This window comes from Myotis yumanensis, unplaced genomic scaffold (assembly GCF_028538775.1).
Source record: "Myotis yumanensis isolate MYYU_CA2020_CCGP unplaced genomic scaffold, mMyoYum1.0.hap1 SCAF_8, whole genome shotgun sequence".
NCBI lineage: Eukaryota > Metazoa > Chordata > Mammalia > Chiroptera > Vespertilionidae > Myotis > Myotis yumanensis.
The window spans coordinates 15,367,800-15,394,757 of record NW_027223759.1 but is presented as its reverse complement, the minus strand read 5'-3'; the positions used below and the strand labels follow the sequence as shown (position 1 = coordinate 15,394,757).

The window sequence follows — 26,958 nt, the reverse complement described above, 5'->3', positions numbered from 1 at the left end:
TATTCATTTACATGACTATCTATGAATATAGCTCCTAGTTCCTGGATCTCTGCCTCAGTTGTCACACAACAGAAGGTCATATGAGAGAGAGGAATGGTAGTGCAAGGGTTGAGGGGCTAACAGTGAGGGTGCCACAGCTTCACTCAATTCCCATTTGCTGAGGTAAGCTGTCCTCAGAAAGGCTCCAAAATATGTCATCAAAGATGATGAACACGCTTCTCATGTTTATACCCTATTACACACACACACACACACACACACACACACACACACACACACACACCTCCTCCTCTACATTCTATCCATATAAATTTAGTGTGCTTCTGAAATGCTACCTGCTTCACCTCACAGCGACTTCTCCTAGAACTAGAACTTGGTTCAGCTTTACTTACTGTCAGTGACCGGTTCCATACAAAATCCTAGCAAAGCATGCAAGAAGTCCACTACATTATTGAGGGAGTCCTTGTTCACATAGTCCCTCATGGTTTGTCGGAATTGCATCTTATCTAGCTTGTACAGCTTAGTGAGGCAATTCTGGGCCTGCAAGGAAGGAAGAAAAGTGAAAAAGTCACAGGTACCAGCTTAAGTTAAGGATACCATTAGCCCGAGACGGCAGCCTTCAGAAGGCAAAGGCTCCTTTCCATGCCAGCTGCCTGGTGCTGGCCAGCTTGCCAGCCCCTTGTGTCCGAGTAAGAAGTGGGCAGAGACAGGCTGAGCAGTCCAAGGGCGTTTGCTTTGAGAAGGGCTGCACCAGGTAAACCCAAAGCTAAGGTCTAATGCTGGTGCCAGTGGGGGTTCAATATTTCCACCAAGATCAAGAATTTAAGGTCTCATTGAAGAAAGCTCAAAGTGTCAAATTTAGGTAGGTGACAGGATTGGGAATCTAGGATTAGAAGATTTGCCGGCTATGTGCAATGGGAAGAACGCCACTCCCATGCTCAGCTACTTTTAACTTAAGTAGATAAATGAAGGTGGGGTGGGAGGTTTGTAGGAGGTGCATATCCAGGGTCGTCTTATGTGGTCAGGAGGGAAATATCCTTGAAACATGAAAGAGGCTTAAAATAAAGGCAAGTCTGGTTTGTTTACTCATGTGTCTGCATTTAAATGTGAACGTTTGGTATTAAAATAAAAGTTGGCTTCATGGAGATGAAAAATAAGTGGCCGCTGGCTAGGCCCAGCTCCTCAAAATGATATATCTTATGATCCAGCAAATAATTTTGCCAATTGGAAAGGGAATGGGGATAATCCCCACCATCAGAACAATAAACTCACAGTCATTAGCTGCAGAAGGTCACAGACAGAATGCACGGGGTACTGCCCTCTTCTATTGAGAGAAATATCACAGGAGAAAATCTCAGTTATATCACCATTTGGCCTGGCTCAGTGGTTGAGTGTTGACCAAGGAATCAAGAGGTTCGATTCCTGGTCAGGGCACATGCCGAGGTATGGGGTCAACCCCCAGTAGGGGAGGCAGCCGATCAATGATTCTCTTTCATCATTGATGTTTCTATCTTCCTCTCTCTGAAATCAATAAAAATATATTAAACAATAAAATGAAAGTCTAGAGGACTTGATCTGGTAGAGGTAAAATATTCTTAACATTTTAAAAGTTAAATACCCTCTGAAAATGTAATGCATTCAAAATCTGGAAACGCCTACCTTCCTGAATTAGAAATTCCCAGGGAAATTTTCTCAGATTTTTATCTCTTGAAGAATGAACCATGAGTTTACTGAGCATGGATAAGCACAAATCCCCAGAATGAATATTAAAATGGGCTGCAAGATAAGGGAGGAGTCCCCATGTAAGTCAGCAAAGCTGAGCAGGAAGGTAGAAAACTGGACATCCTGGTAGGAAACACACAGTAGTCTTGAAGAGTAAAGCCTGGTGAACTAAGAAGTTAACAAAAGCCTCTCAAGTGGCTTCCGATTGAACTAGCTCTACTTTCTCCAAGTCTAAAAAGACAGGTTCTGGTATCAGAGCCAGTTGTTACCTCCAACTAAAGTATCACACGTCATATTTTAGTGTTTCACTTTATAGAACTGGTCTTCTAGATGATGAGCAATGAGGTTTCAGCCTTGAGGGCATTCATTCATACTGTGATAGAATTAAAAATCATACACCCATGTGCAAAGATAGGGGTGAAGTCAGCTTTTTATTGCCTTCTTATTACTTTGATTTAGTTTTGGCCTCAAAATCTAGATCTTGGTCAAAGTTTTCAAGTTTCATAATTTAGAAGTTAATTACTGTGAAATAGAACCCCCATATACATATAATAAACTAAGATATACAACATAATAGAACATAAACGAAATGATATATATACATGGATAGAGAGGTAGATGATGAATTATAAAAGAAACACAGCATGCTAATACTGTGTGGGCATTTCACAACAAAACCTAATACCAAGTTAAAATGGGGCTGGCATTAGATTTTGACATGATCCTAAAACTCTGCAAGATATGCCAAATGGTTTCTTAGACTCAAATGCATATCAAACTCTTATTGTAGGCAAATATTTTCTTAGGATTTCAATTCAAATATACATTTGAGGCAACAGTCCCAGTTCAGACTTGCTATGGAGATGGGTTGTCACTCAAGTGTGAAGGGGAAAGTAACCATCAGCCGAGGCAAATGAAATGAGCTGGTATGAGACCATGTTCCATTACAGAATCATGCTTTGCAAGCGCAAGTGCAGAGTTTCAAGTTTCACACAGTTCAAAGGGACATGATCTCCAACAGAAGCCAAGGTTCATTCTCAAACAAAGTAGCCAGAACATGACTGGCTACTTTTATAGTCCTCTTTTGTCTCAATAAGGGCCATTTTCCATATCCATGTAAGAACAACAAATTCAGTCCTAAACGTTGACTCCTTTTACTAAATAAAAATAGTACCCAGGCCAGTGTGATTAAAATGCCATTTGTCACATTGGAAGCTTGCTACATGTATTCATCATTGCAAAGTTCTTCAAAACTAGAGTGCACACATTCCAATTATATACTCTTTCACCAACGGGGAGTTGGCCTGCTCCAGACAGGAGGCAGAACTGTTTTCCCAATTAAACTTTCCTGGGCCTGGGTTTTAGATATCTTAAGATATCTTGTGGGAATCCTCCCAACACAAGATATCATTATTTACCCCTATGAAATACAATGTTTTTCAGAGAACACTGACCCTCATTGTCAAAGGACTCATTCTTATGTTTGAGGGAGGGATGAGGGAGAAGAAATGGAATCTACTTTAATTCTCTTACATTCTCTCGGAATACCTGGTGTCTCAGACGATCTCCAGAGAGCCCTCGGTGTCCTTCTCCACAACCATAGGCACATCCCAAAGACTTAACTATTTTGATGAGCATGGTTAGAGCAAGCCTATGGTTGCTTACAGGTATAATTTCATCCTAGTACCCACGGACAAGAAAGAAAGAGAAGTATGTTTACTTAATCACTAAGGTCCTTTTGCTACCAAGATTTTATTTTATGATTAAGCCAAGTTAATTTGTTTTATAGTGAGCACCTGCAATTTGCAAAATAACATTGTCAAGGATTCAGCAAGCTAATTTTTCTAAAACCTAGATCATGATTGATTTAAAAGAAAAATATCTATGCATTTTGCATACCCTCTAGGACTAAAGGATATGAATGGAAACTTCTTTTTAAAAATATGTTTTTATTGATTTCAGAGTAAGGAAGGGAGAGGGAGAGATAGAAATATCAACGATGAGAGAGAATCATTGATCTGCTGCCTCCTGCACACATCCCTACTGGGGATCAAGCGTGAAACCCAGGCATATGCCTTGACAGGGAATTGAACCATGACCTCCTTGTTCGTGGGTCTAAGCTCAATCACTGAGCCACGCTGGCCAGCTGGAGACTTATTTATTCAAAGATATGCTTTTGTATCCTTGACAGACTATTAGGAAAACTGCTAGAGAGAGGCAGTGTGGACAATCAGTGATGAAGGCAAATAGATTTTCCCAGAAACTACCCTCATCAGCAGGCAAGAATTATTGCCTGATCGTACCATCAAGCAAGAATTATTGCTAAATTTCTGGCACTGATCAAAGACTGGAACTAGAAATCACATGACAATTTCTGAGCTTTTTAAAGGATTTTTCTAATTTTATACTTTCACTACATTGTTAGAATATAAAGTGAGAATATAAAGAAATTTGTAAGTGTTTGATTTGTCCTTTGCAGCTAAAGAGGAAGCCTTCCTGCATGAATTATGAGAACTGCCATCCTTTCTTTTACCCCATTTAATCCTTCTTGTCAATGGAAAACATAGCTTCCAGAAAAATGAATTTCCTTGAAATATTTCCAAAGAAGCATAAGGATGCCGTTGCTAAGGAATGACGCAGACCCCAGTGTGGGAGTGAGTGCCATTACCTTTGGGAGGCTTCAATCTTCCTGAGTCCTTCTGGCTACAGTCTGCTGTCAGCACATACACCATGGATTTGAGATTCCATCTCCTGTTCCTTAACTGCATATCATGCTAGATAAATGAACTCATCTCTATGTGCTTTAGTTTTCTGTCCTGTGAATTGAAGATCCTAATAGCTTCCATTCCTACTTCATTGGTTGACTGTGCAGAATAAATTAATAGACAAGTGATGGGCTCTTCCATAGTCATATAATCAAGTGTATACATAAACTTTGGAGCCATACACATACCCAGATGTGCAGGGTATGAAAGGGATAGAAAGTTACCTAGCATCAGTCTGTGCCATAATGTGGTAGACTTTCTCCTCCCCTCATGTTACGTAGTTGGTCCTACTTTTCTAATCTATAGGCTGATGTAACATATGGCGCTGGACCCCAGAGATGCCCCTTTTAGGACTGAAACATTCATTCACTGAGCTGAACTCCTCTCCAGGCACTGCCCCTAGCTAAAGAGAGGATTCACCCAAGGTCTGGTCTCTTCCTGGAAGCAATCTGCTTTCAATGGATAGTCAAGGAAATAAAGAGGGTGGAGAATATAAAGGTGGGATCCCTTACTTCACTTGGGGTCTACTTTGAGGAGCCATCCCAGCTCCAAAGCTTCATGTGTGTTAATTGGCTGAGGCCTCTATTATAACTACATTGCAGTTCAACTTCTCTCTCTGCCCCATCCTGCTTCCTTTACACCTCACAGATAGTGATTCTGAGAAGACACCTCAGGAAACTTCCTGCACACATACCTCCATGTCTGAGTCTGTTTACTGAGAACTCTGCAGCTTAGATGGTTGCAAATGAAAGACTCAAACTTACCAGTAGACCTCTATCTGTTCATTCATTCATTCATTCATTCATTCATTCTTATATTTATATATACCAATTCAGAAATGTTTCAGTTTGGATTCAAATCTTAGCTCCATAACCTCGGGCCATCTATGTAACTACTTTGTACCCTACAACCTGGAAATCATAATAATACCTCTCTCATAGACTTGTGAGAATTAAATGAGTCAAAACATGTAAGGCACAGAATAATAGCAAAACAAATGCTAATTGCTATTTCTAGAGTACTGCTACCCTTTGGGGCAACTTGGTGCAAATTAGAAGACTCTCCTCTGGGTGGATGAATCAGGGAAAAGTGAGCCCTCTTAGTGGATGAAGGCTTTGGGTGAGTAGCTCAATGAGCAAAGCTTGGACTGGATTTCAGCCCTTACTGACCAACCCCTTTAGCCGAGAGCCTTTATGTAGTACACACACTGCACAGCTGGTGCCTCAGAAAAGGTCACCTTGGGTAAAGGCTGGTTTAGAAGATTGGTTAAGACACATTTTGGAATTACTATATGTTCCTTTAAAATAAAACCTTAGCTCCAAAAGCTCTTTGTAAATATCTATTTAAGTTTGTATTTGTTTCGACTTTCCTATTTCCTTGGGATTTAGGTTTCTCTCACAGGTGACATTCAGAGAGATGGATCCAGCTACAGGCAAAGATCAGGACAGATATTAAATAACATTTCAAACTCTCAATATGAGTCAGTGACAAACAGAGAGACAGAAATTAGATCTTCCTTTCTGAATATAATAAATTCCCCTTGTTTCTGGTATTTACCAGTTTGCAAAATTAGATAAACCTTCTGATGTCATTGAAAGTAACAGATGGGTTTGGGAAAGAACAGACCTGTGTGATGCACAAGACCAATGAACTTGACCTACAGTCATATTTTATTTTATAAATTTTATATATTCTTTGTACTACAAAGAATACTATTTTGCAGAACTAAGTATAAAACACTTATATCTTGGTGTCTGTTTTTGAAACCACTTGATCTGACTTTAAAAATTTCCATACTAATCAAAATAACACTTATATTATCAAGTATCTAGTATAATATCTAGATTTTAAATAAGACACGGAACTGCAAGTCTTCAATAAGAAATTAGCCCTAGCTTGTTTGGCTCAGTGGATAGAATGTCAGCCTGTGGACTGAAGGGTCCTGGGTTTGATTCCAGTCAGGGCATGTACCTGGGTTTCAGGCTCCTCCCCAGCCCAGGCCCTGGTCAGGGTTCGTACAGGGGCAACCAATTGATAAGTTTCTCTCACACTGATATTTATCTCTGTCTTTCCCTCTCTCTTCCACTCTTTCAGTGGAAAATATCCTCAGGTAAGGATTTTAAAAAAATAAAAAATTAGATGAAAATATTAATTGGGTAAAAATCAGAACTAAAAACATAATACTATTAATGAACCTCAGAGATTCTTAGGATATATAGCAAAACCCTCATCAATTTAGTTGAAATATCTACATTTTACAGATAAAAGCTTATGAAGATTTTTGTCTCTTTTAACTTTTATTTTTTTCTTTCTTTTTTCCCCTTGAATATTGTAATGGACACACCACCATCTATTATCTCTCTTAGTGACCAGCCTAAATTGATAGGTTAAAAAATGGAACTTTATTAAGAATCTCACTGTTTGCTGTGTTTATAAATTTGGTCCTTACAGATTGTATTTGTTTGCTAATTCTTACATAACTGCTGACTGAATGATCCCTTAGGTTTTAGAGTCCAAGATAAAATCCCTTGTGAGCTGTACCATCCTTTAGATAATTTTTACCTAAAGTAAACTCTGAGGATTCTTGGATAGTCATCAGTGATGTATGAGGAGCTAAGAAGCTGAAAACCTTACGTATCAGAACACACTATTAGAATTGGAAAACATTATATATATCAGGAGAAGAAAATCCTGAAGAAAAAGTTCAGGAACCCAAGAATATTGGGGAAGGAATATTTGGATCACAGTCCAAGAATATTGGGAAGATAGGAATAAATAATAGATGAAATAATAGATGAAGAAACACAGATGACAAATGCACATTAAACATACATCCAGTGGGACTGGAAAGAGATGGAGAAAAATATTATTTTTATTGCGCATGCATTAAATATAGGACATGTGAGCACACAGCAAGAGGGTGGTCATCTACAAACCAAGAGAAGAGGCCTCAGAATGTAACACCTTGCTTGCACCTTGATCTTGGACTTCCCAATCTCTAGAACTGTGAAAAATAAATTTCTGTTGCTTAAGCCACCTAATCTATGATATTATGGTAGCCTGAGGAGGCTGGAACAGTGGTCGGTAAACTGCAGCTCACGAGCCACATGTGGCTCTTTGGCCTCTTGAGTGTGGCTCTTCCTAAGCCTTAGGAGTACCCTAATTAAGTTAATAACAATGTACCTACCTATATAGTTTAAGTGTAAAAAATTTGGCTCTCAAAAGAAATTTCAATCATTGTACTGTTGATATTTGGCTCTGTTGACTAATGAGTTTGCCGACCACTGGACTAGAACAATGCTCAACTAGGTCAGACCCTGAGAGTCTTGAGAAAGGCCATCCTTGGTGGCAGACTGAAATTATGGCCAGATAGTGTATCTGAGATGTTCTTTTGCAGAAATAACATGACCAGGAAATTAGGTCTAACATTGCTTGGATGGCGATGGTTCTTGAATTTAGAATACAGTTTTATCTCTTTCCACTGATGCCTGCTGAAGACCTAATGAAGAGATTTCTAGATTTAACAGTCTCTTGCTCTAGGTATTAGCTGTTGTTCTGAGTCAACAAATTGCTGAGAAACACACACTGGAAAGTAGTGAGGGGAAACATTCCTCAGGACACAGAAGGGAGTTCAGTCATACCTTATCTTGGTTCTTATCATTCTTCTCATAAGGGCCACCTCCACCTCCTCCACCTCCTCCTCCATCGCCTCCTCCACCTCCTCCATCTCCACCTCCTCCTTCTTCTCCTCCACCATCTCCAGCTCCACTAACTGAAGGGCCTCCAAATCCACAGGAACTTCCAGATACTCCTTTGAACTGGAAAGTTCCCTCACTTGGTTTTTTTTCCACAGTCTCATTTTCCTTATTTTCACTCTTCTTTCTGTTCTTTTCTATACAGGGCACCACACCAAGTTGAAGCAAGCATTCAACAATGTTTAGTGCCACATCACAGATTCGAGAACTGATGTCGTGGTTAAGGACAAGATAAACAGCCTTCAGAACCACCTGGGGAAAGACAAAAATAAACAGAGGCTGATTAAATTAATTGGATTATCTCTTCCTATTAGATTCAGTTATTCTGTTTAATCAGTTTCTTTTAGGATGTTCTATACATTTGAGTATAATTAATTCAGATAATTTTCAGATATTTCTAGGTTGGTTTGGGGCCTTGTTTATGTGCTTAATATAGAGTACAAAACACTCAATGAATTAAAACTGCATATGTGTATTATCTCACTTAAGTATTCCCAAACTTGCCATGATATATAGACAGTTAATGGGGATAGTGAGTATAATGAATTAATGGGAGAGCATTTGTCCAAAAGGAAACTTGTTCAATTGCTTTTTAAATCAAAGTATTTTAATTTTCTGCCTTTCACTCTCCACCAATAATGGATTAAAAAAAAAATGACTTCCTTATGCACATAATAGAGGAACATTTGCACATTCACAATTGGATCATTATTTACATTTCAATTTTAAATACAAAATGTTTGCCTTTTTAAATTATGTCTTTTTTTAATTTTAATGTTTTAAATTATTTGCTGATCCAGTTCCCTAATGTGAAATAAAAAGTTTTGTGAAATATAATTGTAAAATATAACAACCCTTCCATTGTGCTAATAACTATAATCAAGACAGTCATCCTTGAGAATGCAAGTTTAAATATTTTATCGGACTTCTGTTCATTTTCCCCTGCTACACAGGAGGTTTATAGTCATGTTGCTTTTGAAAAGAAAATAAACTGAGAATTTCTTACTCTCGTTCTAGAAAAAAGGGACTTAGCAAACATACTCACATTTAGGCATAGTTATATATGTGTATTCAGGATTCACTAATGCTTTTGGGTTAGAAATATTCTGAGATGAGGTCAAATGTAAAGTAATTCTTGAAAAAAAGGGGGGGAGGTGTAGCTAAGAGGGTTAACACATTTATGAAATTTTTTATATGAATTTTTTTTCATTTGAAGGTTCAACATTTCTAAGACTTCATATGCCCACTTTACACAACATAGCAAAAACTGAACCAAAGAATCAATATCTTTCAAGCTTCAGTAAGAAAAATCCTTGCTCCTTACAGAAAGATCAAGCATGCCATTTTTGTGAACAAAGTTATTGGTCCCATCAATATGCTCTGTGTCCTCCAAGTAGCTGTAGTTTATGCAGGAGTCCGTGAGGCTTCGTGGCAGGTTCGCACAGGCCAGGGGTTCATGCGTTATCTCTGGGATAGGCACCTGGTTGCAGAGCTTCCTCATATGTTCATTGAAGAAGTCTGCGTAGCCTACGTTGAATGACGCCAATGTGGTATTGAAGGTTGCAACTGTGATCGTGGAGATCTGGGATCTCACTAATAACAGGAAAGCAATGTCTTAGTTTTCTCCATATTAATCTGGGACAGCACATTAGACACGTATACTATTATCTGAAATATGACCACAATCACAGCTGTAGCTTTTACAGATGTTTCACTTATAGTCAAAGAGCTATTCTCAACTCCCACAGAATGCTGCAGGTGTTAAGGCTATGTCATGAATAGCTGATAAATAATGGAGGTTATAGAAAAATGTGAATTCCAGCTAGCTTTCTTAAAACCCGGGCTAGAATTTAACTTTTGTCAAGATAGAAGGTGGATTTTACCCACTATTAGATGATGGACCCTATTACTATAGTTAAACTAGTTTACTTGGAGTATTTCCCTACTTTGTGCTGTTTAAATATTTGGTTTTATCTAGTATATTTGAGCAACAACAAACAAGGATTATTTTTTCTCCTTTTCTTTAGAGAAATGGGACATAAATCTGCGATGGTCACTAATAGATATCATCAGCCCTAGCCGGGTTGGCTCAGTGGATAGAGCGTCGGCCTGTGGACTGAAGGATCCCAGATTTCGATTCAGTCAAGGACATATGCCCGGTTGCAGGCTCGATCCCCTGGAGGAGGCATGCAAGAGGCAGCCAATCAATGATTTTCTCTCATCATTGATATTTCTATCTCTCTCTACCTCCCCCTTCCTCTCTGAAGTCAATACAAATATATTTTTTAAAAAATAGATGTCATCAAATACTTGAAGTGCAATCTAGGGAAAAGAGGGATTAATTTACGCTCATAGGTTGAGAGCACAGAATAAGAACCCATCTCGAATTTCACCCACAGACACGTTTGCTCATATAAAGCACATAATGCATTTATCTGAAGTGGAAGCTATCTGAAAAAGGGACTGGTGACTTCGAAGGCAGTGACTTCCCTCCTGCTGGAGGTGCCAAACCCTTCAGAGGGACATCATAGAGGGGAATGAAGTCCCATATCTAACTGTCCTCCAAGTCTCATCTAGCCCTGTGAGTCCATGATCATTGAAAACAAAGATGAATGGCCTGCCCTTGCTTTTCTTCTGAGACATATGGGGTTCCTAGTGTGCTGTTCAGTAGCCCTTGCCACTAAGGAAATTTTGAGAATGGCTCACAAGTCAATTACCAAGCAATATTCTACATAAATGCACGTTTTCAGAAAGCACAAGGAGCCAGAGTACAATGAAATGGCACATGGAGTAAAAACAGGAAGCAGGAAAAGGAACCTGAACTCCCGCCTGCGGGCGCAGCCTCCGACCCACCTTCCTTGAAGGTGTTTTCTCCGTGGCTGTTGGAGTGGTCCGGCAGGTCACTCACCAGGGTGTGATGAGAGTGTGAGTGCTTGGCGCTCAAGCTCTCCATCTCCGTGGCTGCATCAGAACTTCCCCGCCGGGTAAATTTCCCTGAGATGGACAAGAGTATCACAAGAGGGTTTTCAAAACTGCAAGACCCTCTGCTGAGATTTTGTCTTTTGAAAGGACAGCAGTGAGAGTGAGGGGGTATTAGGAAGCGCGTAAGGCACAGTCAAATAGCAGGACTTGAACTTGCCTTGGGAACGGACAGAGTCAAGATGATTGACGAAGCTGCCTGTGATAAGGTCAGCCCCGATCTAAGCCAAATGTCAGACACCATCTGCTGGGCCCCAGCTAGCTGTCAGCTCTTAACTTTAAGCTGGCCTTCTTACTATGCCAGCCAGAAAGAAAAATGTTTCTTTTCTTTACTCTTTCCTTTTTAGCAGTCAAATTAAATAACAGCTTGTCTTTGGATTCACCAGGAAAACTAATGCACAGGCCCCTCTAAGGCCATGTTTCCATGTCTAGAATATTTAAGAAATGGGGCCATTACCTGTCTCATTACAGAAGATTCTTGAATAATTAATTCAATTATCTACATTTCTTTGGCTGTGAAGACACAGCATTATTTTGTACAGGGTACTCACATTTGGGCCCAAATTTCTTGACTAATCTGTTCAAGGAAGATCCACATTTGCCCCAGAGACCTAGATCCAGATTCCTAAATGGGTTACTCAAGCTCGGCCCTACTTTGGGAGGTCCTGCGGTCACCTAGAATGGTGGTCTGCCAGCCGCCTTTCTCAATGCCTCGCCGGTCTTCTCCCAGCGCAGAGAAGCTTCCGAAGGAGAAGGTGCTGCGGGTGGGGGACACATCCAGGTGGTCCTCGTGAAGCAGGAAGGGCACGCCCATTCTCCGCGGCCTCCTCTTCCCCGTGTGGTGCAAGGGGATGGAGCCCTTCCTCTCCCGATCTTCTTTGCGACTCTTGAACTACGAGGGTGAGAGGTGAAGGGTTAGGCACAGGGCAAAGGAGAGCTTCCAGTTTGCTCCCCAAAAGGCTCCATGACCTGCCATAAAATGTAGTAAATGTTGCAGGAAGAGGAGACCCAGAGAGTCACCGAATATCATGGGATGGAGATGGGAGAAATGTCCACATATGTTTAAAGAGGGAAAGGAATGAAAAAAGGGAGCATGTTCCCTGGGGTTTTTGCTGGGTTGATTAGAAAAGTTTTTCTCAAAGTGTGGTCCCTGGACCAGCCACATCAGCGTGCACTCAGAGGTCATGCTGCAAGCCAGTGTTAACCCTTTGTTTGCCATAAGCATCTATAGACACAAGCGGTAGACCTTCCCCACATGCCACATGCATCTACTCGTACAGCCGCAAACCTCGCTTATCAACTCTGGTCGCCCAATTTTAAAATTAGACTTGTCAGTAACATCTCTGGGTTTGTAAACCCAGAAAATTATGGTAACTTAAATTCGTAAATATTCCAGTGCATATGAAAGAAATTCCAATATCGATATATAGGGCTGCCACTCAGACACACGAGAGATAAACACTGCGACACTTGAGATTTGTTTGTGTTATCATGAATTTCACACCTAAAATGGTGCATTCTTCATTATTTTTTTACAAATTTCATCTTTGGAGCATCAACAAAATGTAGTGTTTTTGAGGCTTTTCGTGTCGACTGTTTATTTTTATTTCGTGCTCGCTTTTGATATTTCTGTCGAATTGAAAATTATCATTATTCTATTATTGAATTTACCATTGTAACATATTAGATTATGCAAATAAAATTCAACCCCCATAAATGGCATCAGATGAAGAAGTAATTGAACCAAGCACCTCGCAAGAAGAAGAAGATGACATCCTTTATTCAACTCCAGTCAGATAATTTTTTAAATTAAATTCAAAATATTGTGGCGTGTGGGGATGGTTTCCATTTTGGACCGTGGCAGTTAACCGATTAAACTGGGAGATGACTTTCGTTCCCCAGGGTCCTTTCCCACCCCACCCAAACAGCAGCATGATCAGAAGCACCTCATGCCCTAATGATTTATTTTATTACCAAAATATCAAAAGGGTGAGTGGCTCTACTCACCTTCTTAAAGATGTTCATGCCAAGGTCAGAGGAAAGATCTGGGACTGCAGACCTACGCAGATTGGTCAAGGACACCTTGGAAAAGGCCTCGGGACTGAGAGATTTTTCATCTTCATTACACTTCATGGTGAGATCCTTAATAGATAACAAAGGTAGACTTAATGACTAACGACGTAGGGCTTTATATCTAAACTAGAGGCCCAGGACACGAAAATTGTGCACTGGTGGGGGAAGGATCCCCCAGTCCAGCCTGTGCCCTTTCACAGTTTGGAGCTCTTGCAGTCCAGACCCCTTGCTCCTTACCGCCTGCCTGCAGCAGAAGCGGGAGAGGCTCCCACCACCACTGCTGCACTCGCCAGCCATAAGCCTGGCTTCTGGTTGAGTGGTGCTCCCCGTGTGGAGTGCACTGACCACGAGGGGGCAGCTCCTGCATTAAGCGTCTTCCCCCTGGTGGTCAGTGCACGTCATAGCAACTGGTCATTCTGCTGTTCAGTCAATTTGCATATTAGGTTTTTAATATATAGGATACTTTCTAACTGAGTTATATTTTTAGAAGAAATATGCCTACTGTGTTGATATCTATGAAATATTTAACTTGTATACAGACTTTCAGAATCCAAATCCTGCTACTGAGGAGATATATTTCATATTAATTGTAACTTCTGTTCGGAGTTTTCACCAGTGAGACTATGAAGCTCCAGGAAAGCTAAGAAAATAGGGAGGGGATAGGTATCTTTTTCTCTTCTTATTAAAAATAGTGGCTTTCTATTCAATGATTCACCAAAAGAGATATTTACTTTGTGCTTAATCAGCTACTACTAAAACAGAATCTATTTCCTTTTCTTCCTGATATTGGATTGTTCATGCTTATTTTCAGAATATGCAGATGTTTTTCAGACACAGCCAATTCACATTTAAGTAAACCCAAATAACTGGGACACACCACTAATCACATTTTTTTGTTATGTATTCAATACATGATGTGGATGAGATAGAGGGGCAGAATAAGTGTTCAAGCTGATATAAGGACATTAATTTATCAAAAAGTGATTTTCAGGGGATGGCATCCCATCAATACATTCCGGTTATTACTCCAATCATCTATATTTATATAAAAGCCTAAGCAACCATCTGACCGTTCAACCTTCCGACCAGTAGCTATGATGTGCACTGACCACCAGAGGGCAGACGCTCAATGCAGGAGCTGCCGAACTGTGGTGACTTGGCAGCTGCTGTTCACGGGTGATGCACCCAGAACCAGAGAGGAGGGAACCTGATTCCGGGGTGCGTCACCAGAGAACCACCCTCTCGCTATCCAGGAACCCTTGGGGGATTTTGGAGAGCCTGTTTCAGCCTGATCCCTGCAGGCCAGGCCGGGGGACCCCACCCGTGCATGAATCTGTGCACCGGGTCTCTATCTATAATAAATAACAAGACTACATATCAAAAAACAATATTCGTAATGATGACGTTGAGGCACTAGATACTTTTGAAATTTGGAAAAGAGGTTAAATCACAAGCAAAACTCTAGCATCACACATTTTATAATATTGGTAATCAACATATTATATGTGTGAACTCTCTATTAAGTAGTGCTTTGATTATCTAAGGCTCAATTTTCCATTATTTTGGATCAACGGAGGCTTACTCTAGATTAGTGTGGGAAAAGGGCATTCAGATAGCACTTCTTTGAATGGAAAATTAAATGCTAAAGAGCAGCCAAGGGTTCTAACAGTAAAAGATGGAAGAGAACTGTTAGTAGCATCACAGTAACCACCAGCCAAATATTCAGCACTGGAATAAGTAGGAGCTGGATACACAGAAGAAAAAGAGAATCTGTTATAACCACAGTTATTGATTCAAATGACAGTGAACCAAGTCTCTCTTACTTGGGTTTTGTGGGTGTTCACCAGTGAGGGGGCTGCTGCCACCATTGAGCTGCTTCTGGGTCTGGGCAGGAGGGGAATATCTGGCTCTGGGAGCTTTTCTGGCTTCTCTTCCAACATGTGTCTCAGCCTTTGTAGATAATACATCAGAGACCACTGAGTGCCTTCCTCAGACCAGTGGGGCTGGAGTAGGCAGCGAAGAACAGCAACATCAAAGTAGGTGGCATAGCGGGACCTTTGGCATGGAGGTATCACAAGAGAGACCCTGTTCATGGCAGAAAGATGATTACATTGGTAGTCATACATTCCAAAGGGTGGTACATGGCTTTTAGCTCTTCTTTTCTCATTTGTTCATTTATTCATTCACTTAATTTACTGGTTACTCTAATATCCTCCAGACTGGTCTCATTCCACTTTTGCTAGACACTGCCGGGAAGTAGAGACATGGAGAGAGGTAGAAATTATTCAAGCAAAGTTGAAGATTGGGCAGGAGGGTGGATGGCACTTCAGTCAGAGGGAACAATGCCTACAAAGGTATGGAGTTTTTAAAATATCATGAATTAGGGAAAATCACAGGGAATTGATATAGCTAGTAATTTGGGTGGTAGACAATGAGGAGAATCTATAGACACAGATGAGGTTCAGATCATGATGTCTCTCTTATTAAACTGAGCTATCGGGTTTGACTTTTAGCTCAATAGAAACAGGAATGTGTGTTTAATTGGGCTATTTTAATTTCAATTGTGATAATATGATATAAAAACACATGGAAACTGCAAAGTACAAAAAACACACAAAAGTTATACTATGAGGAAAATAAAACCATTTTGAAAACTCAATTTATGTAAGATAGCCAAACTAATTTTTAAAATCTTGAGATTTCAAGGTTCTGGAGTTCTATTATTCAATTTAAACACATGACATATTCATTACTTAGTCATTACTTTAATTGTGCTACAAAATAGTTTTTAGCAATTACTCAGCCTAATACATCATCTTAGGGGATATGAAGGTAAGTAAATTTAACTTCCTTGCCTTGAAGAACACATGGTCCTGAGAAAATTACAGACAATAAATAACAAATTATAAATTTAGAACTTCTGGGATCAAATATGCAATCTTAAATCTAAACTTAACTGCCAATTATAATTTCTTCCTAAATTAGATAATACAAAAGTGCTATCAACTAGCAAATGGTGCTACCCACACATGAAGAGCTTAAGCAAAAACACAGCCACTTAGATTCAGAGAAATTTTCCTAAACTTCCCAAACCCATACTTTTTAAATTGAAGGTTATAATTTATTATTGGTTCAAGAGATTAATTCAAAAGGTTGTGACTACTATTAAAAAGTTAACTAAAATAAAAACCATCAGACACAACAAATTAAGTAAGGATTTGTCTGGTTGGTGAAACTTTTGTTTCACTTCACATCTTTGTCATGAATCCTAAATCCTTGGGACAAATTTCATTTTTAGCTGAGAAATGGAAAAAAGAGGCCGACAACTCCAGAATTCCATCAACCAAGTGTCATGTGATTGTTAAAGCTGTATAATCCAAAGCAGTAAACAGGTCAATGGGCCCACTTATTCATGCCAGAATATTCCCTTCAGCCCAGCTGGTGTGGTTCAGTGGTTGAGTGTTGACTTATGAACCAGGAGGTCATGGTTCGATTCCTGGTCAGGGCACATGCCTGGGTTGTGGGCTTTATACCCAGTAGAGGGAGTGCAGGAGACAGCCAATCAATGATTCTCTCTCATTACTGATGTTTCTATTTCTCTCTTTGAAATCAATAAAAATATATTTTTAGAAAAAGGTGGGGGGAGGAGGACTATGTAATACTTTCAACAATAAAGAGTAAAAGAAAAAAGCAAACGGTTAGCAGAAAGAAAAAAAAAAGAATATTCCCTTCAGGTGATAGGGGCCCATCTCTCCCAGGGTGAACTGGTTTGCTTCCTAAGATGGCTCTGTCACTTTAATACCCAGAATCATTTTGCCTAACATGAATAAAATGTATATTTTTAGTGTGGGTTGCAGTAAAAAGTTTAAATATACAAACCCAGATCAGGACAGGTGCCCTGTGAATCATTTTCATAGCCTCTCTACTTCCTGATCAAAGCACATGTTGCACTTCATTATTTCTACTCTCAGTACCATTGTATGGCCTGCTGAGGAACAACTGCCTCTGTACAGTGATTTTGAATGTCAGTGATATCTTGTCATCTAATCAATATGCTTGAATATTTTAGTTGATAAGTGGCAAACTAAATATGTTAAAATTCAATCACATCATGTGCTACAATACTATTTATGTAACTGAGTTGGCAGTCATATGAGGAAGGGAAACTTTCTACATTTGATACGGGATTTTTGCACTGGAACACACAGTGTTCCCCTGGGCAGGATGGTTCCCCAGATTCTTTGTCCATGGGAGTCAAAGAATGAATCCACAGAGGGAAGATGGAAACTTACTGAATAACAAGTACAGACTCCCACGTGGGGAAGGGGAAAGAATCTCACAGCACAGACTGCCACATGGGGAGGGGGAAAGAGTCCCACAAAGTTCTGTTACCCCCCCCACCCCCCCTTTATAAACGCTGCAGTTCCTGTGTCCTGATATCCCCTCTGATTGGTCAATATTCCCTTTGATTTGGTCACTATAGCAACTCCTGAGCTCAAAGGTCAAACATCACTTGAGATGTGTGAGGCTCTCCTCCCTCATTGTTCTCCCATTCCCTCTGGGCTTTCTGCCTCCTTCTTTATTTTGTAAATATACCTGGTAGACCTTTTAATGGAAATGTAGCTGTTGCCTGTCCCTTGTCTTATGGAAATGTAACCTCTGCTCTGTAGCCCTGTGTTTTTTCCATGGACTCTTAATTTTTAAAATTTCCTAAACCTGCCTATTTCACCCCTAAAAATTCCTATTTCACAATCAGCATATATGTTATGCCAGAGTTCATCCCTTTGCCAGGGAGCTAGAATACTGTAGACATCAGCTGCATGGCAACTTTCAATTCATCAGAAATCCTGTAGATTACCCCTCCAATCACTTCTCATCCATTGAGACTAGGTATCCTCCTACTCGCCTTGCTTTTTCTCTACTTCCACTCCTCTACTCAAACTCTTCTAAAAGACAGAAAGTTCCCACCCTCTAATCACATGGTTGGTTCTCCTGGAAACCAACCCCAAGCCTCAGTTGCATTCCAAATGTTCCCTTAACATAACAAAAGACATTTTATCACTCATCACTTAGGATATTCTAAGGGTTTTAGAAGCTCTTGGCACAAAGGCTAAATACATATTTCTTATTATAAATAACAATATCATGAATTACAACCAAAATTCCAAAGGGATTTATCTCTTATACATCAATAAGACTGTTCTGAAATTTAACTGGATGGATGAATAAAAATTTGAAAGTAATTAAGAAAGATTTAAACAAGAGTGTAAAGAGTATAATTTGCCAGATAGTAATCTGTTTTACAACAATATATTTAACCAATGTAGTACTAATTTAGGAATAGTTAAGAGTTCAATGGTATACAATATGGAACTATAAAAAATTCAAATAATTATAAAAAGTTAATATATAAAAAGGTCCTGCATCAAATTAGTGCAAAAGATACTATAATCCTGTATAATAAAACCCAAATATGCAAATCAACTGAACGGCGAAACGACTGGTCGCTATGATGCTTACTGACCACAGGGGGCAGACGCTTAACGCAGGAGCTGCCCCCTGGTGGTCAGTGCGCTCCCACAGAGGGAGCACCGCTCAGCCAGAAGCCAGGCTCAAGGCTGGCGAGTGCAGCAGTGGTGGCAGGAGCCTCTCCCACCTCCACTGCAGGCAGGAGGTAAGGAGTGAGGGGTCCTGGACTGTGAGAGGGTGCAGGCCTGGCTGCAGAACCCCCACCCCCACACCCAGTGCACGAATGTCGTGCACTGGACCTCTAGTATATATAACAAAATATGTAATATTGTCATAATAGACTTCTCAGAAAAATTTAATTAGGCCCATCTTAATTACCATATTTTATTCCCCAAATAAAATCAAGGTGGATTAAGATTTAAATGTAAAAATATGAAACCCTAACAGTATTAGAAAAACATTTTGGCTATTTTTTAAAAATATATATGTTTTTTATTGATTTCAGAGAGGAAGGGAGGAGAGAGAGATAGAAACTTCAGTGATGAGAGGGAATCATTGATCAGCTGTCTCCTGCACACACACACACACACACAGCCCGGGGGATGGAGCCCGCAACCCAGGCATGTGCCCTTGACCAGAATCGAACCTGGGACCCTTCAGTCCACAGGCTCTATCCATTGAGCCAAACCGGCTAGAGCTTGGCTATTTTTTATAATCATTGAGTAGAAAAGAACTTTAATGGCTTCAAATTTAAAACAACACAAATGCCCATCAACACGTGAATATGTGGCAGAACAAACACAAACCATAATAGCTACAGGAACTGTCAAGAAATAAGACCACATACCCACCAGAAATATGGCTAAGAACAGGCAGAGAGCAGCTGGATCCCACATGGCAACTCATTTCACCTAAAGGTAACCCTCTTGCTTCATTATAATACATCAGTGTGGCAAACAACACACCCATGCCACCATGATGGAAATGGAAAGCCCCTATCAGGACACAAAAAGGCCTACAGAGCTCCTCTGAGAAATCTCTACTCCTTTCCCAGGAAGATCCTGAATATTCCTCCCCCTTACTGAATTCCCAATTAAATGAACCTCAATAAAGGAAGTAAATTCTGCTTAAGGGAGGCTGCTCTTTCTATGGAGTAGCCTGTTCTTTGTCTCACTGCTTCACTAATAAACTCACTTTCACTTTAAACCATATGCTGGCTCACATTTGAACTCTTTCTTGTTTAAAGTCAAGAACCCACAGTGGATCTTGGACCCTCCTGTCCCTGACTCAGGAATGCCTGCATCAAATGGATAAACAAACTGGTACATCTAATTCACTGGACTACTACTAAGCAATAAAAGACAGAGAACTATTGATATATATAATAATTATGCTAATTTAAAAAGCTGCCCCCCCCCCAAAGAGTATGTTTTAATTTATATAAAATTTTAAAATTTTTCAAATTAATCTATGTGACAGAAAGCATATCAGTGGTTGCCTGTGGATGGGGAAAGAGTAAGGTAAGTGTTAGGATGAACTACCCTTAATCTCTCCTGCTTGGACATGTTTTCTAAAATATATCCTATATAATAAAAGCCAAATATGCTAAGTGTCTGGTCATCTGGTCACCCGTTCAACCAATCAAAGTGTAATATGCTAATGATATGCTAAGGTCGCTCAACTGCTTGCTATGATGTGCACTAACCACCAGGGGGCAGATGCTCTGACTGGTAGGTTAGCTTGCTGCTGCGGTCCGGCCGATCAGGACAGAGCAAGATGGGCCGGACATGCCCTGGAGCCCTCCTGTGGTCCCTCCCTGACTCCGATAGTGCACTGGTGAGGGTCCCTCAGCCTGGCCTGCGTCCTCTCGCAATCCGGGACCCCTCAGGGGATATCAAAGAGCTGGTTTAGGCCCAATCCCACAGGCCAGGTTGAGGGACCCTACTGGTGCATGAATTCATGCACTGGGCCTCTAGTATTGTTATAAGCCTTTTCCCATACCTTAGAGCAGATGACTGGCACCTGCAGAAGCAAGGTAAGATGAATTCTCTTTCACTTGACCACCCTCTGCACTCTCCTCCCTTGACTCCCTTGACCAACTCATGCACCCCCCACCCCTGACCCTATATTGCATACTTCTACCCTATATAAGAGAACCTAACCACCCACTCAGGGCTGACACCAACACACTGGTCTCAGCCCACTGTGAGAGAATGTAATAACATTTCTTAAACTCTCACAACGTCGCTTGGCCTGGCTCCTTTCGTCAAGGCCTAACAATAAGAAAGGGGAAAATTACAAAGAGGCACTAGCAAACTTTTAGAGGGTGAAGGATAGATCTATTTTGACTGTGGAGATGGTTACACAGCTGTATGCAAAATATAATAAGGCAGAGAGTGATTGGAGCTGAAGCATTGGGGTGCTATTTAGTTCTGCTTTTCAATAGACAAGTAAATATGTTACACTTTCCATGGTAACCATTTAATAAAAATAGAAAGTTTTCTTCCAATAAAAGACAAATGGAGATTGGAGAAAGCTCATTAATCAATTAATAGGCAGAGAATAAAAGAAAAAAAACTCATGAAAAGCAGAGTAAATAAACAGCCCAAAATAATATAGAAGATATAAATAAAAATGGCAATTATAAAAATAATCACCAAATAAATATACTAATAAAATACAAATTATCATATTGAATTTAATATACATATAGTTTACACAAATTTGTCTCCTTAGCCCCTGGATGATGTGCTATGCCTGTTTTTCCACAGTATTTATTATCTAACTTTTTATTATGAAATCATTTTAATAAAAAGGCTGAGTCTCAGAATTTTGTGAGTTGCTGAGTTTTCATAAGAAGCATAAAGGTTAGAATCAAAATTAAGGTTTCTATCCTGGAAAGGATATTTTTCATTTGCCTCCAACCCCCACTCCCTGACCCCATTCACTCTACCTTCACTACCTCCTGTCCTGGAAGATTGGTTCATATGGACTCTACGCAGGAGTCTCTGGCTCCTGGTTGAATCTGGCAAGAGGAGGCTCCCAGGAGACGGGAAGGCAGAAGGACCAGGATTTCTTTCAGAAGGCTCCACCCTCCCAGAGATTTGCCTAGGGACGGCACTGTGATCTAGGGCCGACAAGAACTGTGACTACTGATGGTTGCAGCTCTTGTTAATCATTCCCTCCATAGAGTTCTTCACAACTGCTCCCTTCCTCTGTCCATTCAGGACCTGAGCTCCTAGGCCTCCTGCTGGCCCCATCCATGATCCCTAGAGAACTGCACTAGCTCTTGTGGATTCGCTACATCCTGCCCAAACCTTTGTAAACCACCTGAACAGAGCAAGAGCAGGACAGACTTTCTGGACACCTTTGACAGTCCAATATGGAGTCACTGTCAGCCATGGCAATGATGTCAAGTGCTACGTCAAGACTAAGGTAATGGGGTGTAACAGTAATGCTCTTAGGAGGGATCTGAACACCCAAAAGCACGAGTCTGGACACATGGATAAGGACTCTATCTAGACATCGATATGAATGGGACCTTCACCCCTTGTGAAGAACTATAAAAACTCAAAGCTTTAACCATCCAACACTTAAGCTTGTCCATACCATGGGGCATGCTCAGAGCTCTGCTGGACTTCCACTCCACTGGACAAGATCTGCCACTACAGCTGCCATGCTTGAGGCCAATGTCCACCTTTCCATCTGTAAATACCCCCCCGTCACTGGGACTTTGTGCTGGACGTTCTTTCTGCTCACTTCTATCAGGTAGGCTCCTCTACCTCTGTGTATAACCTGCGGGTGACTCTATTGTCTTATTGGGGAGGTTTCCCCTAATAAACCTGGCATTGTGGAAAGACACAAATGTGTGTGAGTGGCTCCTTTCAGGGATGCCCTTGCCCATGACACAACCTATTTTGATCGCTTCACAAATTACCCAAGTGTGACCTGTTTCCTGACTGATTATATCCTGAAGCCCAGTTTGATGGAAAATAATCTTGTTTCTCATTTCTACCAGTTGTTTTTTTTTTAAAGAGGCCTTTACCACTCTTCCCTCCGACCCTATCCCATGTTTAAAAATGCATGGACTAGCCTATTCCTCTCAGCCTATCCTTTATACCTAGAATAATGGGATTTTCTTTTTTCAGAAATATACTCTTGACGTTATAAAGAAAGACAAAGTATGAGGTTGGCTGGCTACCAGCTGGGTAATTTTAGGTTCTTCCAGGTTTTGTAGCAATCATCTGACTTATTTTAAGAGTCTGTGAAAACTGTTGTTTTCTGGACTAAGAAGCTGTTCAACAGAATTATTTATCCCCCATTGTATTAGATGTCTTTACCCTTTTAATTTCTGCCCTACACCTCTGTGTCCCCAAATATTTCTAGTTAGTAATTCAGATTAGGGAGTTGCATAAGTTATATTAAATCCCTAGGGCAGTGTTCCATATAATGAGATGCCAATGGATTACTTCTATGAGAATTACAAGGTGGACAGGGAGGACAAAAGCTGTTCAAAATGCAGACTCCGGACTTACTAGAATTGCTGAGGATAGAACCCAGAAATCTTTATTGTAAACAACATCTCCAAGTAATGAAAATAAATAATCTTAATAAGATTAGAGGACAATTGCCCTAAAAAAAACACAAAAACATGTAAAGCTTGGGCTTTGTACTTTGAAGCCAACATCCAAAACAATTCCTATATGGAAACACTAACTGGAATGATATATTGGCAGTTTTGTCCCCGAGGGTGCCAGCTGATTATATTTCTGACTTTCTCTACACGCAAAACTTATTTGAGTGTAAGTAATTCTAACTGTGCAGTTGAGTCCCATAGTCATTCACTACTTCCTAACAGAGCATGTCAGTTCAGTGATGGTGAACTGCATAATAGCAAGGCTCCACCGATATAAAGCTGTAATTGACATTAAAAACATGTCAGTAACTTCAATAATTAAATTTGTAAGTAAATTTACATTTTAATTGCTTAATATTTAAAGAGACTTCATTTGAAACAACAATGAATATAAAAGGGTATTCTGTAGCAAATATTTATAACCTTCATATTAGTTGTTATTCAAACACTAGTTTATTTGGCTTAAAGTATGAGATATACTGGAGTAATCAATAAAAAACAAAGATGATCAATAAATATTTTTATATAATTTAAGATAGCATTATCAGAAGTAGTTAATGTTCAACTACTAAAAACTCATTTTCGTTAACATTAACCATCTATCTAATAAAGTTTTTAAAAAATATATTTTATTGAATTTTTACAGAGAAGAAGGGAGAGGGATAGAGAATTAGAAACATCGATGAGAGAGAAACATTGATCAGCTGCCTCCTGCACACCCCCTACTGGGGATGTGCCCGCAACCAAAGTACATGCCCTTGACTGGAATCAAACCTGGGACCTTTGAGCCCGCAGACCGACACTCTATCCACTGAGCCAAACCGGTGAGGGGGAAAAAATACAAAACTAGATAAAGAAGCCCTGGCTGGTTGCTCGGTGGTTAGAGAGTTGGCCTGTGGACCAAAGGTTTGCAGGTTCGATTCTCAGTCAAGGGCACATACCTTGGTTGCAGGTTTTCCAGCCCAGATGGGGGCGTACGGGAGGATTCAACCAAAGGATGAATCTCTCTCACATCGATGTTCCTTTCTCTCTCTCTCTCTCTCTCTCTCTCTCTCCTCCCTCTCTTCCACTCTTTCTCTAGAAAGCAATGGAAAAAAATATCCTCAGGTAAGGATTTAAAAAATAAAAAAATTAATTAAAAAACTGGATAAAGATGGTATGGGGACAGTTTAGTGTATGATATGGTAGAAATGTTCTTTCCAACTCTAATATCCTATGATTGTATAAGTGACTTGGTAGAAAAAAATGAAAAATAAAAATTTTTTGAAACTTTTATTCTAAATGGTATATGTAAAAATAATAAAGAGGAGTACACAGAAAAAATTAATAATGTTTGTATCTACCTAATGACCTCATGGATGATTTTTATTTTCAAATAAATATTTTATATCTTTTAAATCATCATAGGCTATAATTAACATATATTTTTATATGCATAGAATAAATAACACATTGTGACCAAAAAAAACTGTTGAAAAGGCAAGTATTGCTTTAATCTATTTTCCAACTAATTGTGGCTTCAGGAAGCTAAGTTATTACTAACTCAGGTTGGAGATGCTGGTATAGTTCATCCAAAGCAGAAAAGCATTCCAGAAATAATCTATGGAGTCAGAGAACTCTGGAAATCAGTCTTGACCCTGTGCAGTATTTAATGAAGCAGAAATTAAGTCTATGCATATGCTAATTAAAGATGAAATCTCATATTAATTTTAACAAACTGGCTACCTATTCACTGATTGCTGAGTTCAGGGAAGAGTGATGTTCAGTTCAGTCAAGGTTGGAGCAAAAGAGATAATAAATTGGATTTGTTTGATACAAGCAGACAGCTTTTATTCCTAGGATATTTGCATTGCTTTGTTATTAAAGTTCTTTTCATTTTGGATTAATACATGAACTCTTCCAACTAAGATATATTAACATTAGCATTTTCTGAAAGGTCTACCTTGGGCATTGTTTCCCTGGCAACCAATCACTGCTGCTAGGCAGGGAAAAGGTCTACTTCATTCTTCTAAAGTGTCACCAATTTACATATAATTCACACATACATGTGCTGTGGGTGACTGTGTGCATATGTGTGTCAAAGAATGCATATATATGTAGATGTTCAACAAGACCACAGATGGGAAAAAAACAGTGTTTTTCCAGCAAGTGGAAACCTTGGACATTATAGTAGCCTTTGCCTTTATAGGCAAATCAGATTGGAGCCATTAACACGTAATTTTGTCAAAGAAAAAAAATGTGATGTGTTATTTATATTTGCAAACTTCCAATGCTTACTATGGTTGAGAAAAATAATGTAAGAAATATAAGCTCCTGGATATTCTATGACTTCAAGATTTCACCCTGATACTTTTTTAAATAATTTTTAAAAGTCAGACAGAAGCATAGCATTTGAGATGAGAAATTCCTTATGCATAAAAAATTTTGGAATTTGTGTAGAACAGAATTAGTAAAGGAGGAATATGAGGATACTCTATAACTAATAGGAACATATACAGATATAGTCATAATAATTATAATATGTAAAATGATAGTGACATCATCATTACTTTTGGTTGTAGCTAGCCTCCAAAATACCGATGATCCCTGCCTCTTGGTAGTCACACCTTCATATAGTCCCCTCTCACTATTTACCAGGGTTGGTTGGAGCAGGCCATGGAATATAGCGGAAGTGATGGTATGTATCCTTGGATATAAGGTTATAAAAGACACTAAAGCATTTATCTTGGTTGCTCCTTCTCTTTCTGGGATACTGTGTTTTTGAGAAAGCCAGCTGTGTCATGAGCAGCCCTATGGAGAGACCCAGATGTGGAAGAGCGTCTGGCCAGCACCGCAGTGAGCTAGAACGCAGAGTCTTAAAAGCCCCGTTAAAGAAATATGTTTAACAAACTCGGTGATCTAACTAAGGAGATTTTCAGAGAAAGGGTTGAAAGTGTTTTCTGATTTCTTCTTGCTACTTATCAAGTTGAGAAAGAAGATACATGAACTAAACAAAGACCTGTTAAAGACTAATGAGCTGGGACTTGATGATTTTGAGAATTCTCAGCCCCTCCAGATAGGAAATAATGCTAAAATTAAGAAATGGCTTCCTAGTAAAGAGCACTGAACAAGTAAAATAAGCTATCTATTCTCAAGGGGTTTATAATCTAGTTTGACAATGGACACATAATAACTAAATATAATACATGCAGAATCAAATATATGATAAATAGAAGTTCTAAGAAAGTGATAAAGGACTATGGAGGAAGGGTCGTAAAAGGGTTCCTGGAGAGTGTGTGCCCTTTAAGCTGCACCTTGAGTGACCTGTAGATATTGGCAGGGAAAAGGATAATAAACCTCCGCATCTCCTTTTGTTGATCCTAACAAAGGATCATCTTGCCTGAGATATTTCAGAATCACCATATCTAGACTTTCAATGGGCAGCAACCATGTACTTTGGTAAAGTGCAAAACATATAACCAATAGAAGGTGCCTGTGCAAAATAATTAATTAGTCTATACGTATGGACCAGACAATGTTCGCTCCTCTGAGGAGGAATGAATTACTGCTGCTATCCTCA

The 26,958-nt window shown here is 39.7% G+C and overlaps 1 protein-coding gene across 5 annotated transcripts in view; it reads right to left on the bottom strand.

The window, feature by feature from the left end:
• UNC80 (unc-80 homolog, NALCN channel complex subunit) overlaps window positions 1-26,958 on the bottom strand; it is a 173,137-nt gene that overhangs the window by 128,107 nt on the left and 18,072 nt on the right. For 3 of the 5 annotated variants that reach the window (XM_070422038.1, XM_070422036.1, XM_070422037.1), the window contains exons 8-15: window positions 15,118-15,379; window positions 13,229-13,363; window positions 11,897-12,113; window positions 11,096-11,236; window positions 9,567-9,835; window positions 8,129-8,494; window positions 3,256-3,402; window positions 393-540 (exon numbers count right to left, since the gene is read on the bottom strand). In XM_070422038.1, the coding sequence (XP_070278139.1) occupies window positions 393-540; window positions 3,256-3,402; window positions 8,129-8,494; window positions 9,567-9,835; window positions 11,096-11,236; window positions 11,897-12,113; window positions 13,229-13,363; window positions 15,118-15,379 (1,685 nt within the window). Of the gene's footprint in view, window positions 1-392; window positions 541-3,255; window positions 3,403-8,128; window positions 8,495-9,566; window positions 9,836-11,059; window positions 11,237-11,896; window positions 12,114-13,228; window positions 13,364-15,117; window positions 15,380-26,958 lie in introns of all 5 variants that reach the window. The other 2 variants (XM_070422035.1, XM_070422039.1) reach the window with 2 other exon arrangements.